Genomic DNA, 19,613 nt, shown 5'->3' with positions numbered 1-19,613 from the left:
GTGAAGGTAAAAGCCAAATTGTTACCAGAACTGTTAGTTTTTTTTTGTTGTTGTTTTAATATTGTTCTACTTATGGGCTTTCTGATAAAAATAGAAACTCTTCCAACCATGGTTCTCAAATAACGATGCATAGAAATAGACTGACTCTACTATGTTAAATTTAGTTAGCATTTTCACATAAACTAATTTTAGAAGTCATGTAACAACTGACGGTTATACTTTTCAACTGTACCAACATATGATACATTTATAGTAAATATGGTATATCAGAAATGGGTCATTTCACCTAATGAACAATCAAACACCAAAAAGCACAAAAAAAAGCCTATTTCACACTTATGGAAATGACAATTTCTAAGCCAAAAAGATTAGTAAATAAAAACCCCACTATATTTCCACAGTAGCACTCAGGAGAAAAATAACGTCTTTCACAACTGATGATTTCTTATAATTTTTGACTTAACAAATAGTTCAAGAACACAGTATGAACAACTAAAAGCAACATATATAGTTTGTTAACCAATATATCTATAAAAGAAACCAAGGAATAATGCCAATTTAGACATAAGGTTAAGTAACTGGCAATGTTAGCACACATAATAATAGTCAAACATAAAGCTTTTTTAAGAGACAGGGTCTCACTATGCTGCCCAGGCTGGAGTGCAGTGGCTATCCACAGGAGCGATCGTAGCTCACTGTAGTCTCCCTCTCCTGTACTCAAGGAATCCACCTGCTTCAGCCTCCTGAGTAGCTGGGACTATGGGCATGTGCCACTGCCCCAGTCTCAAGTTTTTATTTTCACTGTATGAGAAAAACTCCTGAAAATAAGTTGTAGTTGTAATTATCACTTAAAAAAATTAAGAGGTAAGTTATATTTTTGCTTCCAGGTCTCTACTGGAATGAAAATATTACCTCATATTTTACCACAGCAAATACACAAAGCTACATTTGTAATTTATTGTGTCCCATCATAACATTAAAAGTATCAAACTCGGCCGGGCGCGGTGGCTCACGCTTGTAATCCCAGCACTTTGGGAGGCCGAGGCGGGCGGATCACGAGGTCAGGAGATCGAGACCACAGTGAAACCCCGTCTCTACTAAAAATACAAAAAATTAGCCGGGCGTCGTGGCGGGCGCCTGTAGTCCCAGCTACTCAGAGAGGCTGAGGCAGGAGAATGGCGTGAACCCAGGAGGCGGAGCTTGCAGTGAGCCGAGATTGCGCCACTGCACTCCAGCCTGGGCGACAGAGCGAGACTCCGTCTCAAAAAAAAAAAAAAAAAAAAAAAAAAAAAAAAAGTATCAAACTCATTCTGTGCTCTGGATAGAAAAGGTCCCTACCGGTTTGATGTCTCGATGCAAGAATCCCACAGAATGAATGCTTTCAATAGACTCCAAAATCTGTCTACCCAGCCGGAGAGTAGTACTCATGGTGAATGTGCCTCGGGACTGGCTACGGCGAAGATCTGCCAGATTCCGACCCTATGGAAATCAAATAAACACTTTCAAATACAATACTAAAACTATATTATAAGAGAAGACTGGGAAACTACTCACCATTAAAAAATGTTTTCAGTAAAATAGCAAGAATTTTTTTTTTTTTTTTTTTTTTTTGAGACGGAGTCTCGCTCTGTCACCCAGGCTGGAGTGCAGTGGCGCGATCTCGGCTCACTGCAAACTCCGCCTCCCAGGTTCACGCCATTCTCCTGCCTCAGCCTCCAGAGTAGCTGGGACTACAGGCGCCCACCACCACGCCTGGCTAATTTTTTCTATCTTTTTAGTAGAGACGGGGTTCCACTGTGTTAGCCAGGATGGTCTCGATCTCCTGGCCTTGTGATCTGCCCACCTCAGCCTCCCAAAGTGCTGGGATTACAGGCGTGAGCCACCACACCCGGCCTTTTTTTTTTTTTTTTTTTGAGGTGGAGTTTCACTCGTGTTGCCCAGGCTGGAGTGCAATGGCGCGATCTCGGCTCACTGCAACCTCCACCTCCCGGGTTCAAGCAATTCTCCTGCTTCAGCCTCCCGAGTAGCTGGGGTTACAGGTGCATGCCACCATGCCCAGCAAATTTGTCTATTTTTAGTAGAGATGGGGTTTCACCATGTTAGTCAGGCTGGTCTCGAACTCCTGACCTCAGGTGATCCACCTGCCTCAGCCTCCCAAAGTGCTGGGATTACAGGCATGAACCACTGCACCCAGCCAATAGCAAGAATTTTACCCAAATCGTGATCCTCTCACTCAACAGATCTCTTAATCATACAAATGTTTCAGATAAGTTTTAGAAAAACCAGATTTTTGGCATATCATGTTTCTGATTCATCATGTTTCCCTTTATCTCTGAAGTTATAACAAAAAATAGTCTTGATTATTTAAAATATAAGTAATCAAATACATAATTTATATTATTTACATTTATATTTATTTATTTAAAATATGTGATCAGGCCAGGAGCGGTGGCTCACGCCTGTAATCCCAGCACTTTGGGAGGCTGAGGTGGGCGGATCACAAGGTCAGGAGATTGAGACTATCCTGGCTAACACAGTGAAACCCTGTCTCTACTAAAAATACAAAAATTTAGCCGGGTGTGGTGGTACGCGCTTGTAGTCCCAGCTACTCGGGAGGCTGAGGCAGAAGAATCACTTGAACCAGGGAGGCGGAGGTTGCAGTGAGCCAAGATCATGCCACTGCACTACAGCCTGGGCAACACAGCGAGACTCCATCTCAAAAAAATATGTGTGTGTGTGTGTTCAAGTATATATAATGCATATACATACAAAGGGCACTAATTCCTCATTACTGCCTAACATATATTCTCATACAAGCTACTTAACTTTCTTCAATCAGTTTCCTCATAAAAACAAGCTAATAAAACCTACCTCACAGAGCTCTGTGAGGATTAAACAAGATCTATTTAAAGATTTTTTGTGTGTTTTTTATTTTTTAAATAGAGACGGGGTCTCGCTATGTTGATCAGGCTGGTCTCAAACTCCTTGTCTCCCATCTCAGCCTCCTGACATGCTGGGATTACAGGTGTGAGCCACCATGCCTGGCCCCATATAAAGTTTTTAGAATACTGTGTGGTACACAATAGGTACTCAACATATGCTAACTATTGTTATTATGACCAAACATTATATGACAAACATTTAATTTACTTATACAAGTATATAAAAGCAATGAATACATCCAGCCTCTGCCATTCATGATTGCACTGAAGCCTCACAGTACCCTAAATAGAAGCTGTTCCTGTGTCTGTTTTACAGATAAGGAAACTGAGGTTCAAAGAGGTTAAATAACGTTAAGCTGTTAATGTAAAGCTGTTTTCCAAATCTAACTCTGTCTGACCCCAAAGTGCTCTTCTTTTACAGTCCTCTTTCACAGAGCTTTTCTACAGACTTTTTCATGATGCTGCTCCACCAAGGGTCCTTGCTGCTTAGGTAACAAACCAGTAATCTGAAAAGGAGAGCAGGACCATGGCCCTGCAGCACTACCTCCCAAAGAAAAGACTGGCTCTCCTACCACAAGGCGATTTAAATACCCCAATCTATTCCCACAATTTTATAATATATATTTAGGGGTACTATGCCACTAATATCATCACTTCATCTAAAGACAATTGATTCACTTTTGAAAAGCAATAAATTCTTAGATTAATATCATTCAAAATAAAATATGAAGTACTCCTCAAGTAACAGTTTAAAAGTTACAGTAAAGTCAGGATCCTTTCATACTTCGTATCTTCTTTTTTAAATGCAGCTTTCTCATAATATAAATTAATTGGGATTTACCATAGTTATTATTTTTAATGGAAATTTGTTGTTCCCTGCACCTGTAGCAAATGTTAAATAAGTGCCAATCTACAGCAGTGAACTGTATAACCACGAGAGTACCTAATAACTTTTATTAGCATTCCAATAGTTTTTTCTTCAAAAATCAAAATTGTGATTGCTGAAAATATACCTAATATTGAAATTTTATTTGTAAACAGCTTTCACCACAAAAACTTTCAAAAGGAAATCAATTAAATTTTATTTATGACATTAGTAATACTTTAAAAGATTTAAATATTTTAAAATATAAGCCTAACATATCAACTCACAAAATCTGAGAAGGTAAACACGAAACTGATAAGAGTATGGGGTAAAGTGTTATTAACATGTGGTAAAAACATGCAGGTACCCACTAAATTATACTTTAAAGTAAATACTGCTAATGAATTATTATTTGTTACAAAGAAAAACTAAAAACAACCTATACAATAGTCCATGGTTATACACGGTTTTACTTCATCCATGGTTTTACTTTACTGGTTTCAGTTACCCACAGTCAACCGTGGTCCGAATATATTAAATGGAATATGCCAGAAATAAACAGTTAATAAGTTTTACTTTACAGGCCATTCTGAGTAGTGTGATGAAATCTCATACCATCCTGCTCCGTCAGGCCCAGGACGTGAATCACCCCTTTAGTCCAGCGTATCCACATGTTGTTACCTGCCCATTAATCACTTAGTGGCCCAATCAGTTACCCAGATGTCCAGGGTTCAGTATGATCTGTGGTTTTAGGCATCCACTTGGGGTCTTAGAAAGCATCTCTTCAGATAAGGGGGTACTATTAATAAATGAATAGTTACATAAATAATGTACATTAATAAATGAATAGTTACATAAATAAAGTACATTAATAAATGAATAGTTACATAAATAATGGTACAGTCATCTTACTGACTGATATGCAGTCATTCAAAAAATGAAGAATCAAGAACTTACGAACACAAAGAAGAAAACATCAGACACTAGGGTCTACTGGAGGGGGGAGGACTGAAGGAGGGAGAGGAGCAGAAAAGATAACTATTGGGTACTGAGCTTAATACATGGGTGATGTAATATTACATACAAAAAAAACCCATGACACATGTTTATCTATGTAACAAACCTTCACATGTACCCCCCAAACCTAAAATAAAAATTTTTTAAATAACATAAAATGTCACAAGCCACCACAGTTTGTAAAAAAAAAAAAAAAAAAAAAAAAAGGAAGAGGACTATATATAATAATGTGGAATGAATAAAAGAAGCAAGTTCATTTCTCTATAAATTTACAAGATCTCAATAAAAATGCAAGTGAATTGCTAAATTGAAGATATGAAACATACCCAAAAGGAGAAAAAATAATATAATGAACCTTCATGTATCTACTGGTCACCCAGAATTAATAATTATCAATTCATGGCCAGTCTTGTTTCATCTATTATTCACCTCCCCATCCATATCCTCTCCCCTACCACCCACACGTACTGAATTATTTTCATGTAAATTGTAACCATATAATTTCATCTATATACATTAAAAAGTGTAGGCCAGGTGTGGTGGCTCGCATCTATAATCCCAACACTTTGGGAAGCCAAGGCAGGAGGATCACTTGAGCCCAGGAGTTCAAGACCAGCCTGGGCAACATGCTGAGACCTCATCACTACAAAATATTTAAAAATTAGGGCCAGGCATGGTGGTTCACATCTGTAATCCCAGCACTTTAAGAGGCCAAGGCAGGCGGATCACGAGATCAAGATATTGAGACCATCCTGGCCAATATGGTAAAATCCCGTCTCTACTAAAAATACGAAAATTAGCTGGGCATGGTGGCAGCGCGTGCCTGTAGTCCAGGCTACTCAGGAGGCTGAGGCAGAAGAATCGCTTGAACCTGGGAGGTGGAGGTTGCAGTGAGCCAAGATCGTGCCATTGCACTTCAGCCTGGGCGACAGAGAGAGACTCTGTCTCAAAAAAACAAAACAAAACAAAACAAAATTAGCTGGGCATGGTGGCACACACTTGTAGTCCCAGCTACTCAGGAAGGTGTGGTGAGAGGATCGCTTGACCCCAGGAGGTAGAGGCGGAAGCAAGCTGTGATCACTCCACTGTGCTCCAGCCAGAGCAAGACTCCACCTCAAAAAAAAAAAGGGGGGGTGGGGTGTATAAAAGGAAAGAGACAAAAATGTAAGTAGAAGTTATTAGCAATTACATCATTGTAAATTTGATTTAGAAACATCAATATGAACCATGGCATACTTTCTCATTTTTTAAAATGTATTTCTTAAATCCATCCACTTGAAAAGAATTAAAAATAACGACCAATCCACTTTCAACAGACACCCACATCATCTAGAGTTTGGTCTCTAAACATCATTTCCCATTAAAAGGAGCCAAGGCTTAATGGAGAAATGGCTGATTCCAGATCTGGAGTATGAAATATACAGAATGAGCCTGGTACATAGTGTTGCACCAAAAAATAAGGATGCTATCAAAGACTGCTGCAGCCTAGTACTAACAAAATGAATCCAGATCCAACATGAAAGAAGCCCCTGTAGCAAAAGATGAGACAATCTGAATATTAAAAAAACCGTAGGCCAGATGCAGTGGCTCATGCCTGTAATCCTAGCACTTTGGGGGTTTCAGATTAGCCTGGCCAACATGGGGAAACCCCATCTCTACTAAAAATAAAAAAATTAGCTGGGTATGGTGGCGTGAGCCTGTAATCCCAGCTACTCGGGAGGTTGAGGCAGGAGAATCGCTAGAACCAAGGAGGTAGAGGTTGCAGGGAGCCAAGATCGTGCCACTGCACTCCAGACTGGGCAACAGAGTGAGACTCCATCTCAAAAAAATAAATAAAACTGCAATAATTGAAAGACATCAAACATGTTAAATCCATGAATTTATGGATTTATTATATAGTGATATATTTATTATGTGTTTATATTAGGGAACCAATTCATTATTCTACAAACTGAAGAAGAATTCTAGTTAACAAAAGAAGAATAAAATGATAGAACACTGTATTTGCAACCCCCATTAAAATAATGGATGATGATTACAAATGGGTTAATAAAACCATTAGGAGAAAAACCACTGGTAACTTTAAAATGGATGGATCAGACTGACAATGCCTGAACCCACTGACCAATCTTAACTTCACTGAAAGAGGGACAACCAGATACTGCCTCCTGATGTGATTCAAGAGGAAGCACACAACCCACCTCTGAAGTATCCTTGCAAAGTAAAACTGGAATCTTATATAATCATCAATTTATAGGAAATACAGGAGACAGAAATACATATTAAAGACAACCACAGGGAAACAACCAGCAAAATCCAGAATATGGTAATGTGCGCATGTCAAATTCCTCCATTTTTATCAATAACAATAAACACAACGAAAAGAAAATTGCAAGAAAATAAAAGACAGAGAGAGAACCAATAGCTTAAAAGAGGCTTAAGAGATAAACAATGTGTGAACCCTATTTGGAACTCAATTCAAATAAACCAAATGTAAAAAAAAAAAAAAAAAAAGAGATGGACAATCAATGAAACTGAAGATTGGCTTGATATTTGTGCTATTATTAAGGAATTATTATTAGGTATTGTGGTTACTTTAAGAAAAAAAGAGTTCTGGTCTTCTAGAAATGTATATATAGATTAAATATGCCTTGGATTAGCTATAATTTCGGGAGGGACAGGAGAAAGAGAAAATACTTGAAACAAGATTAGCCATATACTGATAGTTGTTGAAGTTGGGTAATGAGTAGATGGGTGTAAATTATACTATTCTCTCTACTTTGTGTGTGTTTAATTTTTCCCATAATAAAAAGCTTTTAAAAGGTAGTAGGTGTTAGGCAATCTAGATCTACAGTTGTACTGGTTACAGAACTCGAAAAAATGTTTTGCACCTCTGTAGTTGATGTACTTATCACAATATATCACCCTTTGGCTATACTAAAGATGCTCATATAAAGCTTCAATGGTGACAAAATATTAGGTGAGACCTGGCCAAGGTCTTGCGAGAGGAATTCAGAAAAAAAAATGTGTACAACTGCTTGAGCTCTGTAAGATTTTAAAAAACATTTTAATGGCAAATAGAATTTCTACAACAGAGATAAGGTTGTTCCTTAAAAATTTTTAAGGCAGATATTATGTAATTGAATCAGCAGGAGGAAAAGAACAAGTTTATCTTAAGAATAATGAATTTATGGTTTTTAGAATAAATTAGGACTGTCTGTGGGAAGCTGAATACATGGAGGAGACCCAGTAGTTATCTTCCATATGTCAAATAAGAGAAAATATGCTCTAGCGGTTATACCAGCTTTAGCCCAATCCCGAATCAAGTCAACCACAAACTCTACAGATGGGAGTTTAAATGGGTTAACTTTCTTGTGACAGGAAAAAAATATAGCATGCAATTCAAATGGAAAAGTTCTTAGACAAATCCATAGGAACTTGCCAAAGGCCACAAAAGTCATCATTGCCTAATACACAGCAGTCTCTTAGGTTTCCCAGTACCAGGAGCCTTCCCATTTACAGAAAGTCAGATTTAGGTAAGTACAAGAATGAAAAGGAGTATACGCTAAGACTCAGAAAGACTCTGCAGACTAAAGAAAAAAAGCTGCTTTCTATAATTCTCCAGTCAATAGTAACCTGAGACAAAACAGTTTTTTCTTATTACTGCCTAAAGAATACTGAGTTCAGGCTTCCACCAAGCTTTAATACCCATCAAGTAGGCTAGTACCAGACAAATCACGAACCTCCTTGAGACTCAGCTTCTCCATGTGTAAAAGAGGGATAAAACTTGTTCTCTCCTCCCCATGGGGGTATAATGAGGATCAAATAAGATGATAAATCCAGATGAAAACTATAAAATGTCACATAAAAAGTTATATTATTACTAGCCAAAATGAGAGAAAGCAGGATCCAAATTAATGATCTAAAAAGGTTCAGAGGCTGGGCGCGGTGGCTTATGTCTAGAATCCCAGGGCTTTGGGAGACCAAGGCGGGCAGATCACCTTAGGTCAGGAGTTCAAGACCAGCCTGGCCAACATGGTGAAACCGTGTCTCTACTAAAAATACAAAAATTAGACAGGTGTGGTGGCACGCACCTGCAGTCCCAGCTACACCAGAGGCTGAGGCAGGAGAATCACTTGAACCTGGGAGGCGAGGGTTGCAGTGAGCTGAGATCACACCACTGCACTCCAGCCTGGGTGACAAAGCGAGACTCCATCTCAAAAAAAAAAAAGGCCAGGCATGGTGGCTCACGCCTGTAATCCCAGCACTTTGGGAGGCCGAGGTAGGTGGATCACTTAAGGTCAGGAGTTCGAGACCAGCCTGGGCAAAATGGCGAAACTCAGTCTCTAATTAAAAACATAAAAATTAGCCAGGTGTGGTGGTGTATACCTGTAATCCCAACTACTTGAGAGGCTGAGGCACAATAATCATTTGAACCCAGTAGGTGGAAGTTGCAGTGAGCCAAGATCGCGCCACTGCACTCCTCCCTGGTGACAGAGTGAGACTCTGTCTCAAAAAAAAAGGTTCAGGGATAGCTGCTTAAAGAAATAAAACTAGGCTGGCTCAAGAGTTAGTGAATCACATGACTCAGAAAGACCTTAAGATTATAGTCTACAGAGGTTAGTATCTTTAAATCTAAATGAAATCTGAAGGATGGCTGAGGGAAACAAGAGAAGCCTCCTGATGAGAAGAGGAAGCATTTAGGCCAGGATCTATATCTCTAGAATCACTGTTATTTAGATAACTTGAAAGAAAATAAAGAAACCTGCTGGGCGCGGTGTCTCACACCTGTAATCCCAGCACTTCGGGAGGCTGAGGCAGGCAGATCGCCTGAGGTTAGGAGTTTAATACCAGCCTGGCCACCATGGTGAAACCCTGTCTCTACTAAAAATACAAAAAGTAGCTAGGCGTGGTGGCAACTACCTGTAATCCCAGCTATTCCAGAAGCTAAGGCAGGAGAATCGCTTGAACCCGGGAGGCGGAGGTTGCAGTGAGCCGAGATTGTGCCATTGCACTCAGCCTGGGAGACAGAGCGAGACTCTGTCTCAAAAAATAAAATAAAATAAAATAAAATAAAATAAAATAAAATAAAATAAAATAAAATAAAATAAAATAAAATAAAATAAACCAAATGCCCAAAACAACGTTTGCTTAAGATGAAAAGAAATACTGAGAATTCTAGATCTAGGCAGCAAGATCAAGATGAACCATGGTTTTTAAACTTTGAGGGTGACTATAGTTCAGTGTGTGTGTGTGTGTGTGTGTGTGTGTATGTGTGTTTTCAGGGTTAGAGGTAGTGTCAGAGAAAACAGAAAGGTTTCCCTCTTCTCCCCACTGTAGCCATTATTCCAATATTCCTTTTCTGAATTTCTTTCCTCTGCTCCCTCGACTTAACTCCACTACCATCTAAAGAACAGGGAACAGGCTGGGGGCAGTGGCTCACGCCTGTAATCCCAACGCTTTGGGAAGCCAAGGCGGGCAGACCACCTGAGGTCAGGAGTTCGAGACCAGCCTGGCCAACATGATGAAATCCCACCTCTACTAAAAATACAGAAATTAGCCGGGCATGGTGGAGCACGGCTGTACTCCCAGCTACTTGGGAGGCTGAGGCAGAAGAATCGCTTGAACCTGGGAGAGGGAGGTTTCAGTGAGCCAAGATTGCACTACTACACTCCAGCCTGGGTGACAGACCAAGACTCCGTCTCAAAAAAATATATATAGGGAACAGAGTTATGTTACTGATTAAAATAAAAAGAAAAGGAATGGCATTTCTCCTCTATCTCAAAGTTTCAAGTAGTCAAGACTGGTACTTGCTATGGTTTTTCTTTTCTTTTTCAATATTTATTTTAGGTTTGGGGGTATATGTGCAGGTCTGATACATGGGCAAATTGTGTGTTGCTGGGGTTTGGTGTGGAAATGATTTTGTCACACAGGTAGTGAGTATAGTATCCAATAGGTAGTTTTTCGACCCTCATCTTCCTTCTTTGCTCCACCCTCAAAGTAAGCCCTGGTGTCTATTGTTCCCCTCTCTGTGTCCATGTGTATTCAGTGTTTAGCTCCCACTTATCAGTAAGAACATGCAGTATTCGGTTTTCTATTCCTGCATTAATTTGCTTAGGATAATGGCCTCCAGCTGTATCCATGTTGCTGCAAAGAACATGATTTCATTCATTTTTATAGCTGTGTAGTATTCCATGGTATACATGTACCACATTTTCTTTATCCAGTTCACCACTGATGGGCATGTAAGGTTAATTCCACTTGTTTGCTATTGTGAATAGTGCTGCAATGAACACATAAGTGCATGTGTCTTTCTGGTAGAATGATATTATTCCTTTGGGTATATACCCTGTAATGGGATTGCTAGATTGAATGGTAGTTCTGTTTCAAGTCCTCTGAGAAATCTCCAGACTGCTTTCCACAGTAGCTGAACTAATTTATATTCCCACCAGCAGTGTATAAGTGTTTCCTTTTCACCACCATCTCACCAGCATCTGTTATTTTCTGACTTTTTAATAATAGTCATTCTGACTGGTGTGAGCTGGTGTCTTACTGTGGTTTTGATTTGCATTTCTCTAAAGATTAGAGATGTTGAACATTCTTTCATATGCTTTTTGGCCATATATATGTCTTATTTTGAGACATATTTTGGTGTGGAAGTGGGGTAATCTTGGAAGCAGGTTCCTGATAAAAAGGATGAACTGGGACCCCTTCTTCACCTTCCTTGCTCATGTGCATACTTACTTGCACTTCCAACTTCTACTATGGAATGATGCAGCAAGAAGTCCCCTGCAAGATGTGGGTCCCTAGATCTTGGATTTTCCAACCTCCAGAATGGTAAGAAATAAATCTCTGTTCTTTATGCATTACTCAGCCTCGGGTATTCTGCAGCAGCACAAAACAGACTAAGACAATACTTTAGAATACAAATGGAAAACTGGAACCCCTAAGGTAATGAAGAGTGGAAGGGGCAAGATTCACATTATATCCCCTCATCCATGCAGGGATTGAAAACCGCAAAGATGACAATCAGTAAAGATACAGGTCAACTCAAATAGCAGACAAAGACAATTATTTCATTTTTGGAAAATCTGTATCAAGTCTGTTTAAATAAAGTTCCATCTGCACAGTATAAAACATTATCACATGGTACCAAGAATGTTGTTACTTTTTATTCATATTCACTGTAATTGTATACTTTGATCAAAACCGAAGGATTTAAAGATACATTTTCAAGGTAACCTACCTGCAACTGCATGACCACATAGTTGAATCGATCATTCCTCCCACAGCCAATAAATCTACAAACATGGTCTTTCCCTGGATAAAAAAAGAAAACAGTGGAAAAGAATATACTATGGTTTCTCTTAAAAAATTAATAATTTGCTTTTCTGTATAGTGTTTTATGATTGAACATAAAATACATCTTGAGAACCTTAAGGATAGAAAACTTATATTATTCAAATTTTCTACCTACCTCCTCTCCTCCCAGGCACTGTGCTATTCCTTTGGGTGGTCAAATAAATGATTATTTGAATGAATAAATAAACAATATATGAATGAGGAAACAAATGTATGGTAATTTATTTAGGGAGGAAAAGATTAAGTGGTCAGTTCAGATCAACCTGCCCAGATACAATACATATGAAGCCACAGAAGAGCAATAAAAAAGAACTATGTTAGGAATATAAACCCTGAATTTTAGATATGTTATGGTACTCATTGTTATGACGTCAGCAAGACACACAATCTTTCTGGGCCTCGCTGATGTGGATTAGCCCAGTGATTTTCAACCTGAGTTCCATCTGAGAAACCTAAAAAAGTGCTGGCTGGGGCACAGAGGGGAGCAGGGGTACAGCAGAAATCTAATTAAAGAAAAGCATGCAAAGACTCCCCAAAAGAACTGAGCCACACATATTGGTTAGTGTTTTTCAACCCTGGCAACTTATGAAAACCAGCTGGAAAACTTTATTTTGTTTTCTGACACCACTGACCCAAAGGCAGTGGAAAACTTTTTAAAGATTCCTCAGTTCTATATTGATTCAGAATCTGTGGAGAAAGATAAAGAATATGAACTTTTCAAAAGCTCATTGTTATTTTTTATTTTTTTGAGACAAGGTCTCACTTTGTTGCCCAGGCTGAAGTGCAGTGGCATGAACTTGGCTCACTGCAACCTCTGCCTCCTGGAGGGCTCAAATGATCCTCCCACCTGAGCCTCCCGAGTAGCTGGGACTGGAGGTGTGTGCCACCACATCTGGCTGATTTTTGTATTTTTTGTAGAGATGGGGTTTTACCATGTTGCCCAGGCTGGTCTCAAACTCCAGAGCTCAAGCGATCTGCCCGCCTCAGCCTCCCAAAGTGCTGAGATTACAGGCATAAGCCACTGCACCTGACCTCAAAAGTTCTTTAAATGATCCTAAAGCAGGTAGGGCATGGATAGATATTTGAAAACTACTGCAGGGTAATGAGAAGTATCGAAAAGATTTTAAGATAAAGAATAACATACTAAAACACTGTGGCAGCAATGAGGAGGGTAGACCACAAAGGGGTCAATTCTAGTGGAGAAGGTCACTCTGGGGGATAGTTACAATATCCAGGAGAAAGAATAAGGGGATTAGAGATAGATAAAATAAGATAAACCTGACCAATATTAAAGATGTAGTTTTTTACTAGAATTGGCAAAATTAAATGAAAAGTTATACCAAAATAAGAGAATATAGTAGGCTGTATAGATTTTAAGGGATACTAAAATGTTGAATTTTAGGACAATCAAGTGAATTCAGTAGACATTGTAAGTTCAGGCCTGGCGCTGAGACCAAAAGGCAGAGCTCCAGATGTACATTGAGGAACCATTAGTTCATGGACAATACACGGAAGATTGACAAGTAAAAGAATGTAATATAAGAGGAAAAGAAACTTAAGCACATAATTTGGAAAATGAAACATTAATTATTATTATTATTATTATTTTAAAGACAGGGTCTCACTATCTTGCCCAGGCTGGTCTCAAACTCTGGGCTTAAGCAATCCTCCCGCCTCAGCCTCCCAAAGTGCTGGGATTACAGGCATGAGCCACCATGCCTGCCCTAGAAAATGCAACATTCAAAGCATGAGCAAAAATAAGAGTCCCTCAAGGAAATAGAGGAATAGCCTGAAAGATAGGAGGAAACTGAGAGAGCCGTATCACAGAAACCAAGGGAGAAGAACACTTCATGAGGGCAGAAGTGGACATTGACAAGTACATAGAAAGGCTGAGAAGTACTAATATAAACCGGAAGTCATTAGTGAGTCAAGGGGCAGAAGCCAGTTTATAATGGGTTAAAGAGTAAAGAGAATATGAAATATGAGGGCAGACAGCCTTTGAAGGAGCTTGCTTGAAAGTAAGAAAGAGTAACAGGCCAAAGCTTAAAGACGAAGATTTGGTAGACTGATGAAACACTAAAAAAAATTTGCCACCTAACTGACATAAATACATAAATACAATTAAGACTCAGCAAAGCCAGGTGCAGTGGCTTTCCCTATAATCCCAGCCACTTGGGAAGCTAAGATGGGAGGATTGCGTGAGGCCAGGAGTTTGAGACCAGCCTGGGCAACATAGCAAGACCCCTTCCCTTAAAAAAAAAAAGACTAATTTTTTTGCACCTGTGTTATCAACCAGTTATAAGACTGCTCTATCATTGTCTATGTTTTTGTTTAAAAAGGGGGTATAAGCTAGCAAGAATGGGTGCAATGGAGAACACAATAATTCACAATGTACACAGTACATGTTGATCACTTAACATGTATTTTACATATATTTGCAAAACAGTGTTATCTATTACATTGTAGTAAGAATGAAAGGATAAAATGATGGTCATTAGCAACTTACTCTTCTCCTCCAGCTTCAAAGAAACAAAAAATAAGTTAAATAGTGTTTTCCTTGTATTATCCATCCCTTAAGACTGCTTTTCTGTCATGTACAGGGACCATATCTATCTTGTTCTGGTACTAAAAACACTTTTGCAAAAACTGTAACAGTGAGAGACATCCAACATAGCTGACTCTATCTTTCTTCTAACCTCACAAGCTAACTGCCTTTGCTCATCCCTACACACAGGCCAAGCTGGCTATGGGAGGAATTTAGTTTACAGTTTAACTTTAAAGCAAGGATGACACTGGCCCCTTCTCAAAATAAGCCCACTCTCTGGGGACAGAAACTGCTTTTATAAAACTAATGAAAGGCCAAAAACAGGATTACGGTAGGGGCCTGAATTCTGTTAAGGTTTAGGTATAGTTACATAATAACTAGTCATTGTTTCCTAACTTGCCTTTTTGTAATTGCCTACTACTCAGGAGTCACTAGCTGGTGGTGATAAGATTTGTAACTTCCGGCTGGGCACAGTGGCTCACGCCTGTAATCTCAGCACTTTGGGAGGCTGAGGTGGACGGATCATGAGTTCAGGAGTTTGAGACCAGGCTGGCCAATATGGTGAAACTCCATCTCTACTAAAGATACAAAAATTAGCCGGGCATGGTAGCGCATGCCTGTAGTCCCAGCTACTCAAGAGGCTGAGGCAGAAGAATTGCTTGAACCTGGGAGGAGGAGGCTGCAGTGAGCCAAGATTGCGCCACTGCACTCTAGCCTGGGCAACAGAGAAAGACTTGGTCTCAAAAAAAAAAAAAAAAAAAAAAAAAGATTTGTAACTTCCCAATTGCCCCTACTGATAACATTGCTATTGTGAAACCTAAGACTGCTGTTTGAGGTATTTTTTAGCAGACCAACTGACACCACCCAGGTGTCCCCCCCACCCAGGGAATGACTCAGCACATGAAGATATTTTCAATACCCCTGTGATTTCACCCCCAACTCAACCAATCAGCAGTGCCCATTCCCTAGCCCCCTGCCCACCAAACTATCCTTTAAAACCCTAGTTGTCAAATTTTCAGGGAGGCAGATTTGAGAAATATCACACATCATCCTCAATGAGCCACACTGCAATTATTAAACTCTCTGCTGCAACACCAGTCTCAGTGTATTGGCTTTTTCTGTGCAGCAGGCAAGAAGAACCTGCTAGGCTGTAACAGTACGTGTCACAATACCCACAATACCTGGCACAGTAAAGAGTGATTTAAATGCTCAATGAATATGTGTAAATAAATGAATAGAATAATGGCTAATAAAATATGCATAATATGGGCCAGGAGTAGTGGCTCATGCCTGTAATCTCAACACTTTGGAAGGCTGAGGTGGGAGGATTATTTGAGTCCAGGAGTTACCAGCCTGGACAACATGGCAAGGCCCCATCTCTACAAAAAATACAAAAATTAGCCAGGTGTGGGGGCACATGCCTGTAGTCCCAGCTACTCAGCAAGCTGCAGTGGAAGGCTCAGTTGAGCCTGGGAGGTCAAGGCTGCAGTGAGCTGTGATCATGCCACTGACTCCAGCCTGGGTGACAGAGTGAGATCCTGTCTCTAAATAAATAAATAAATAAATAAGCATAATACGCACACATAATATGCAAGCATTTTATGCCAGTCTCTATATCAAGCATGTTACATGCATGTAATCCTGCCAATAACGTAAGTATTATTATATTCTCCATTTTTCAGATATAGAAATAGAGGCTTAGGGAGGTTACTTTGTCCAAAATTACAACCAGAACATGAAGCAGTTTAATTCCAGAGCCTTTGCTCTTAACCATTATGCCCGGAAATGACAGAAACAGATTTTAAAATCAAGTAACACCTTGTCTGTAAGTATTAAAACTAAAAGGGAAAGAAAGACTGTGACAGCACAGAAACAGGATGACCTACTATATGCCAAGTACTAAAGTAGGCACTAGAAATACAAGATAAATTAAGTAAGATCCATGCCCTCAAAGAGTTCACAGCCAAGATATGTGAACAGAAAAAGTAATACAGTATGAGTTCTATAATATTATACATAAACTGCTATGGATATAAAGAAGATTCAAAAATTTGGCTTATGAGGCTTCACATGAGCATTAAATCACTAGATTTTACAAGTTTTTGAGAAGAGTATTCTAAAAGAAGGTCACCCACAAAGTCATAAAGGATCTAAGTACATGTGATAAATAATTAATAGAGCTGACAGGGTAGAGGACTTGATACGAGTTAAGGTGGGCTGAGGTGGGAAGTATGATCAGACAAGAAAAGTAAGCTAAAACCTTATATGCCACTGTGGTATACAGTTGTCCTTTGGTATCCATGGGGGACTGGTTCCAAGACCTCCCTTGGATACCGAAATCCACCAACGCTCAAGTCACTGATATAAAATGGGGTACCTGCCAGGCGCAGTAGCTCATGTCTGTAATCCCTGCACTTTGGGAGGCCGAGGTGGGTGGATCACCTGAGGTCAGGAGTTCAAGACCAGCCTGGCCAACCTGGTGAAACCCCATTGCAGTGGGCACCTATAATCCCAGCTACTCAGGAGGCTGAGGCAGGAGAATCACTTGAACCCGGGAGGCGGGGGTTGCAGTGGGCCGAGATCGCACCATTGCACTCCAGCCTGGGCAATAGAGCAAGGCTGCATCTCAAAAAAAAAAAAAAAAAATGGGGCACTATTTTCCATGTAACCTAGGCACATCCTCTCATATACAGTCAGGCTTTGCATAACAACAGGGATACGTTCTGAGAAATGCATCCTTGGGTGATTTAGGCACTGTGCAAATATCATAGGGTGTGCTTACAAAAACCTAGATGGTATAGCCTACTACATGCCTAGGCCTATATGGTATAGCCTATTGCTCCTAGGCTACAGACCTGTATGGCATGTTACTGTATTGCATACTATAGACAGTTATATCACAATGGTAAGTATTTATGTACCTAAACGTGCAAAAGGTACACTAAAAACATAGTATTATAATCTTATAGGACCACTGTCTGTCACTGAACAAAATGCTGTTGTGTGATGCATGACTATATATAATCTCTAGATTACTTATGATACCTAATACAATGTAAATGCTATGCAAATAGTTGCCATACTGATTGTTTAGGAAATAATTACAGGAAAAAAAAGTCTATACATGTTTAGTACAGATGCAGTATTTTTTTCCTAATTTTTTTTCTTCTTTTTTTTTTTTTTTTGAGACAGAGTCTGCTCTGTCACCCAGGCTGGAGTACAGTGGACTGATCTCATCTCACTGCAACCTCCGCCTCCCAGGTTCAAGCAATTCTCATGTCTCAGCCTTCCAAGAAGCTGGGATTACAGGCGTGCACCACCATGCCCGGCTGATTTTTGTATTTTTAGTAGAGACAGGCTGATGGCCAGGTTGGTCTCGAACTCCTGACCTCAAATAATCCCCCCACCTCGGCCTCCCAAAGTGCTGAGATTACAGATGTGAGCCACCATGCCCAGCCTTTTTCCTAATAGTTTCAATCTGTGGTTGGTTGCATCCACAGATGTGGAATGCATGGATGTGGAACCCACTGACAGGAACAGCCAACTATAATATGAAATATATTCAGTCTCTGTCCCTGGTACTTGTCACCTGGTTTCTAAAACTTGTGGAATTTTCTGAGTGATAGAAATGTCTTTGTTATTTATTACTCTTTTGATAACACCTGAGTTTATGTTAATCAGGTAACTTGGACGAAGCCCCTATATAATCAGGACAGGGCCAGTCACCAGAAAGACAAAGTGCTTAGAGGAGAGTATTGAACTTTCGGCCTCACCCACCAACCTCCAGGAAAGGTGAGTGGGAGGGGTTAGAGATTAAGCTCTATAAAGACTCTTGAACAATGAGATGTGTGAGCTTCTGGTTTGCTGAATAAGTGAAAGTGCTGGGGGGGTGGCCTACCCAGAGAGGGCACAGAAGCTCCCCACTCCCCCATACCTCAAACTTATCCATCTCTTCATCCAGCTGTTCATCTATCTTTTGCAATATCCTTTTTAATAAACTGGTAAACATGTTTCCCTGAGTTCTGTGAGCCATCCTAGCAGGTTAATCAAACCCAAGGAGGGGGGAATCAAGGGAGCCCCAGGTTGCAGCCAGTCAGAAGTATAGTTTAAGCCATTCTAATGGTGTGCCATGGTATCTCACTGTGCATTCTCCTAATGTTTAGTCATGTTAAACATCTTTTCATGAACTGATTTAACACTCTATATCTTCTTTGAAGTACCTGTAAAAGCTTATCAAATATTTTTAATTGTTTGTTTTCTTATTGTTGAGTTTTCAGAGTGCTTTATATATTCTGAAAATAAGTCCTTTGCAGGTAATTTGCAAATATTTTTCTTCCACTCTGTAACTTGTCTTTTCATTCTCTTCATAATGTCTTTTGGAAGCAAAGTTTTTAATCTAATGAAATCCAAATTATCAATTTTTTAATTTTATGAATCATGCTTTTGTTGTCATTTCACAAGCTTCTTGCCTAAACTCAAGTTACAAAGATCTTCTCCATATTTTCTTCTAAAAGTTATACAGCTTTATATCTCACATTTAGATGTGTGGTACATCTTAAGTAAATTTTTGCATAATGTGTGTAGTTTAGGCAGAGGTTCATTACTTTTGTAAAATGATGCCTGATAGTTCCAACACCAAGACTATTCGTTTTCCACTGAATTGCCTTTGTAACTTTGTAGATTATTATTGGCCTTCTTTGTGTGGGTCTGCCTATGTCCAAAATCTCTATTTTATTCCACTTGATCTATATGTCTACCCCTTTGCCAATACCACAGTCTTGATTATCCTAGTTCTGTACTAAGTTTTAAAATCATACAGTTTCTTTGCTTATATTTTATATTTTTAGACAGGATCTCACTTTGTCGCCTAGGTTGGAGTATG

General features: G+C 39.5%; 1 protein-coding gene across 9 annotated transcripts in view; it reads right to left on the bottom strand.

The window, feature by feature from the left end:
- Positions 1 to 19,613, bottom strand: part of TTBK2 (tau tubulin kinase 2) — a 182,920-nt gene that overhangs the window by 88,508 nt on the left and 74,799 nt on the right. For 8 of the 9 annotated variants that reach the window (XM_055278906.2, XM_055278903.2, XM_055278904.2 and 5 more), the window contains 2 exons: positions 12,071 to 12,144; positions 1,339 to 1,479 (listed from right to left, as the gene is read on the bottom strand). In XM_055278906.2, the coding sequence (XP_055134881.1) occupies positions 1,339 to 1,479; positions 12,071 to 12,144 (215 nt within the window). Of the gene's footprint in view, positions 1 to 1,338; positions 1,480 to 4,422; positions 4,512 to 12,070; positions 12,145 to 19,613 lie in introns of those variants that run through there. The other variant, XM_055278911.2, reaches the window with a different exon arrangement.

The sequence above is a fragment of the Symphalangus syndactylus genome, chromosome 5, assembly GCF_028878055.3.
Source record: "Symphalangus syndactylus isolate Jambi chromosome 5, NHGRI_mSymSyn1-v2.1_pri, whole genome shotgun sequence".
NCBI classification, from domain to species: Eukaryota; Metazoa; Chordata; class Mammalia; order Primates; family Hylobatidae; genus Symphalangus; species Symphalangus syndactylus.
Note: the sequence above shows the minus strand (reverse complement) of the source record. Positions and strands in the feature narration are given on the sequence as shown.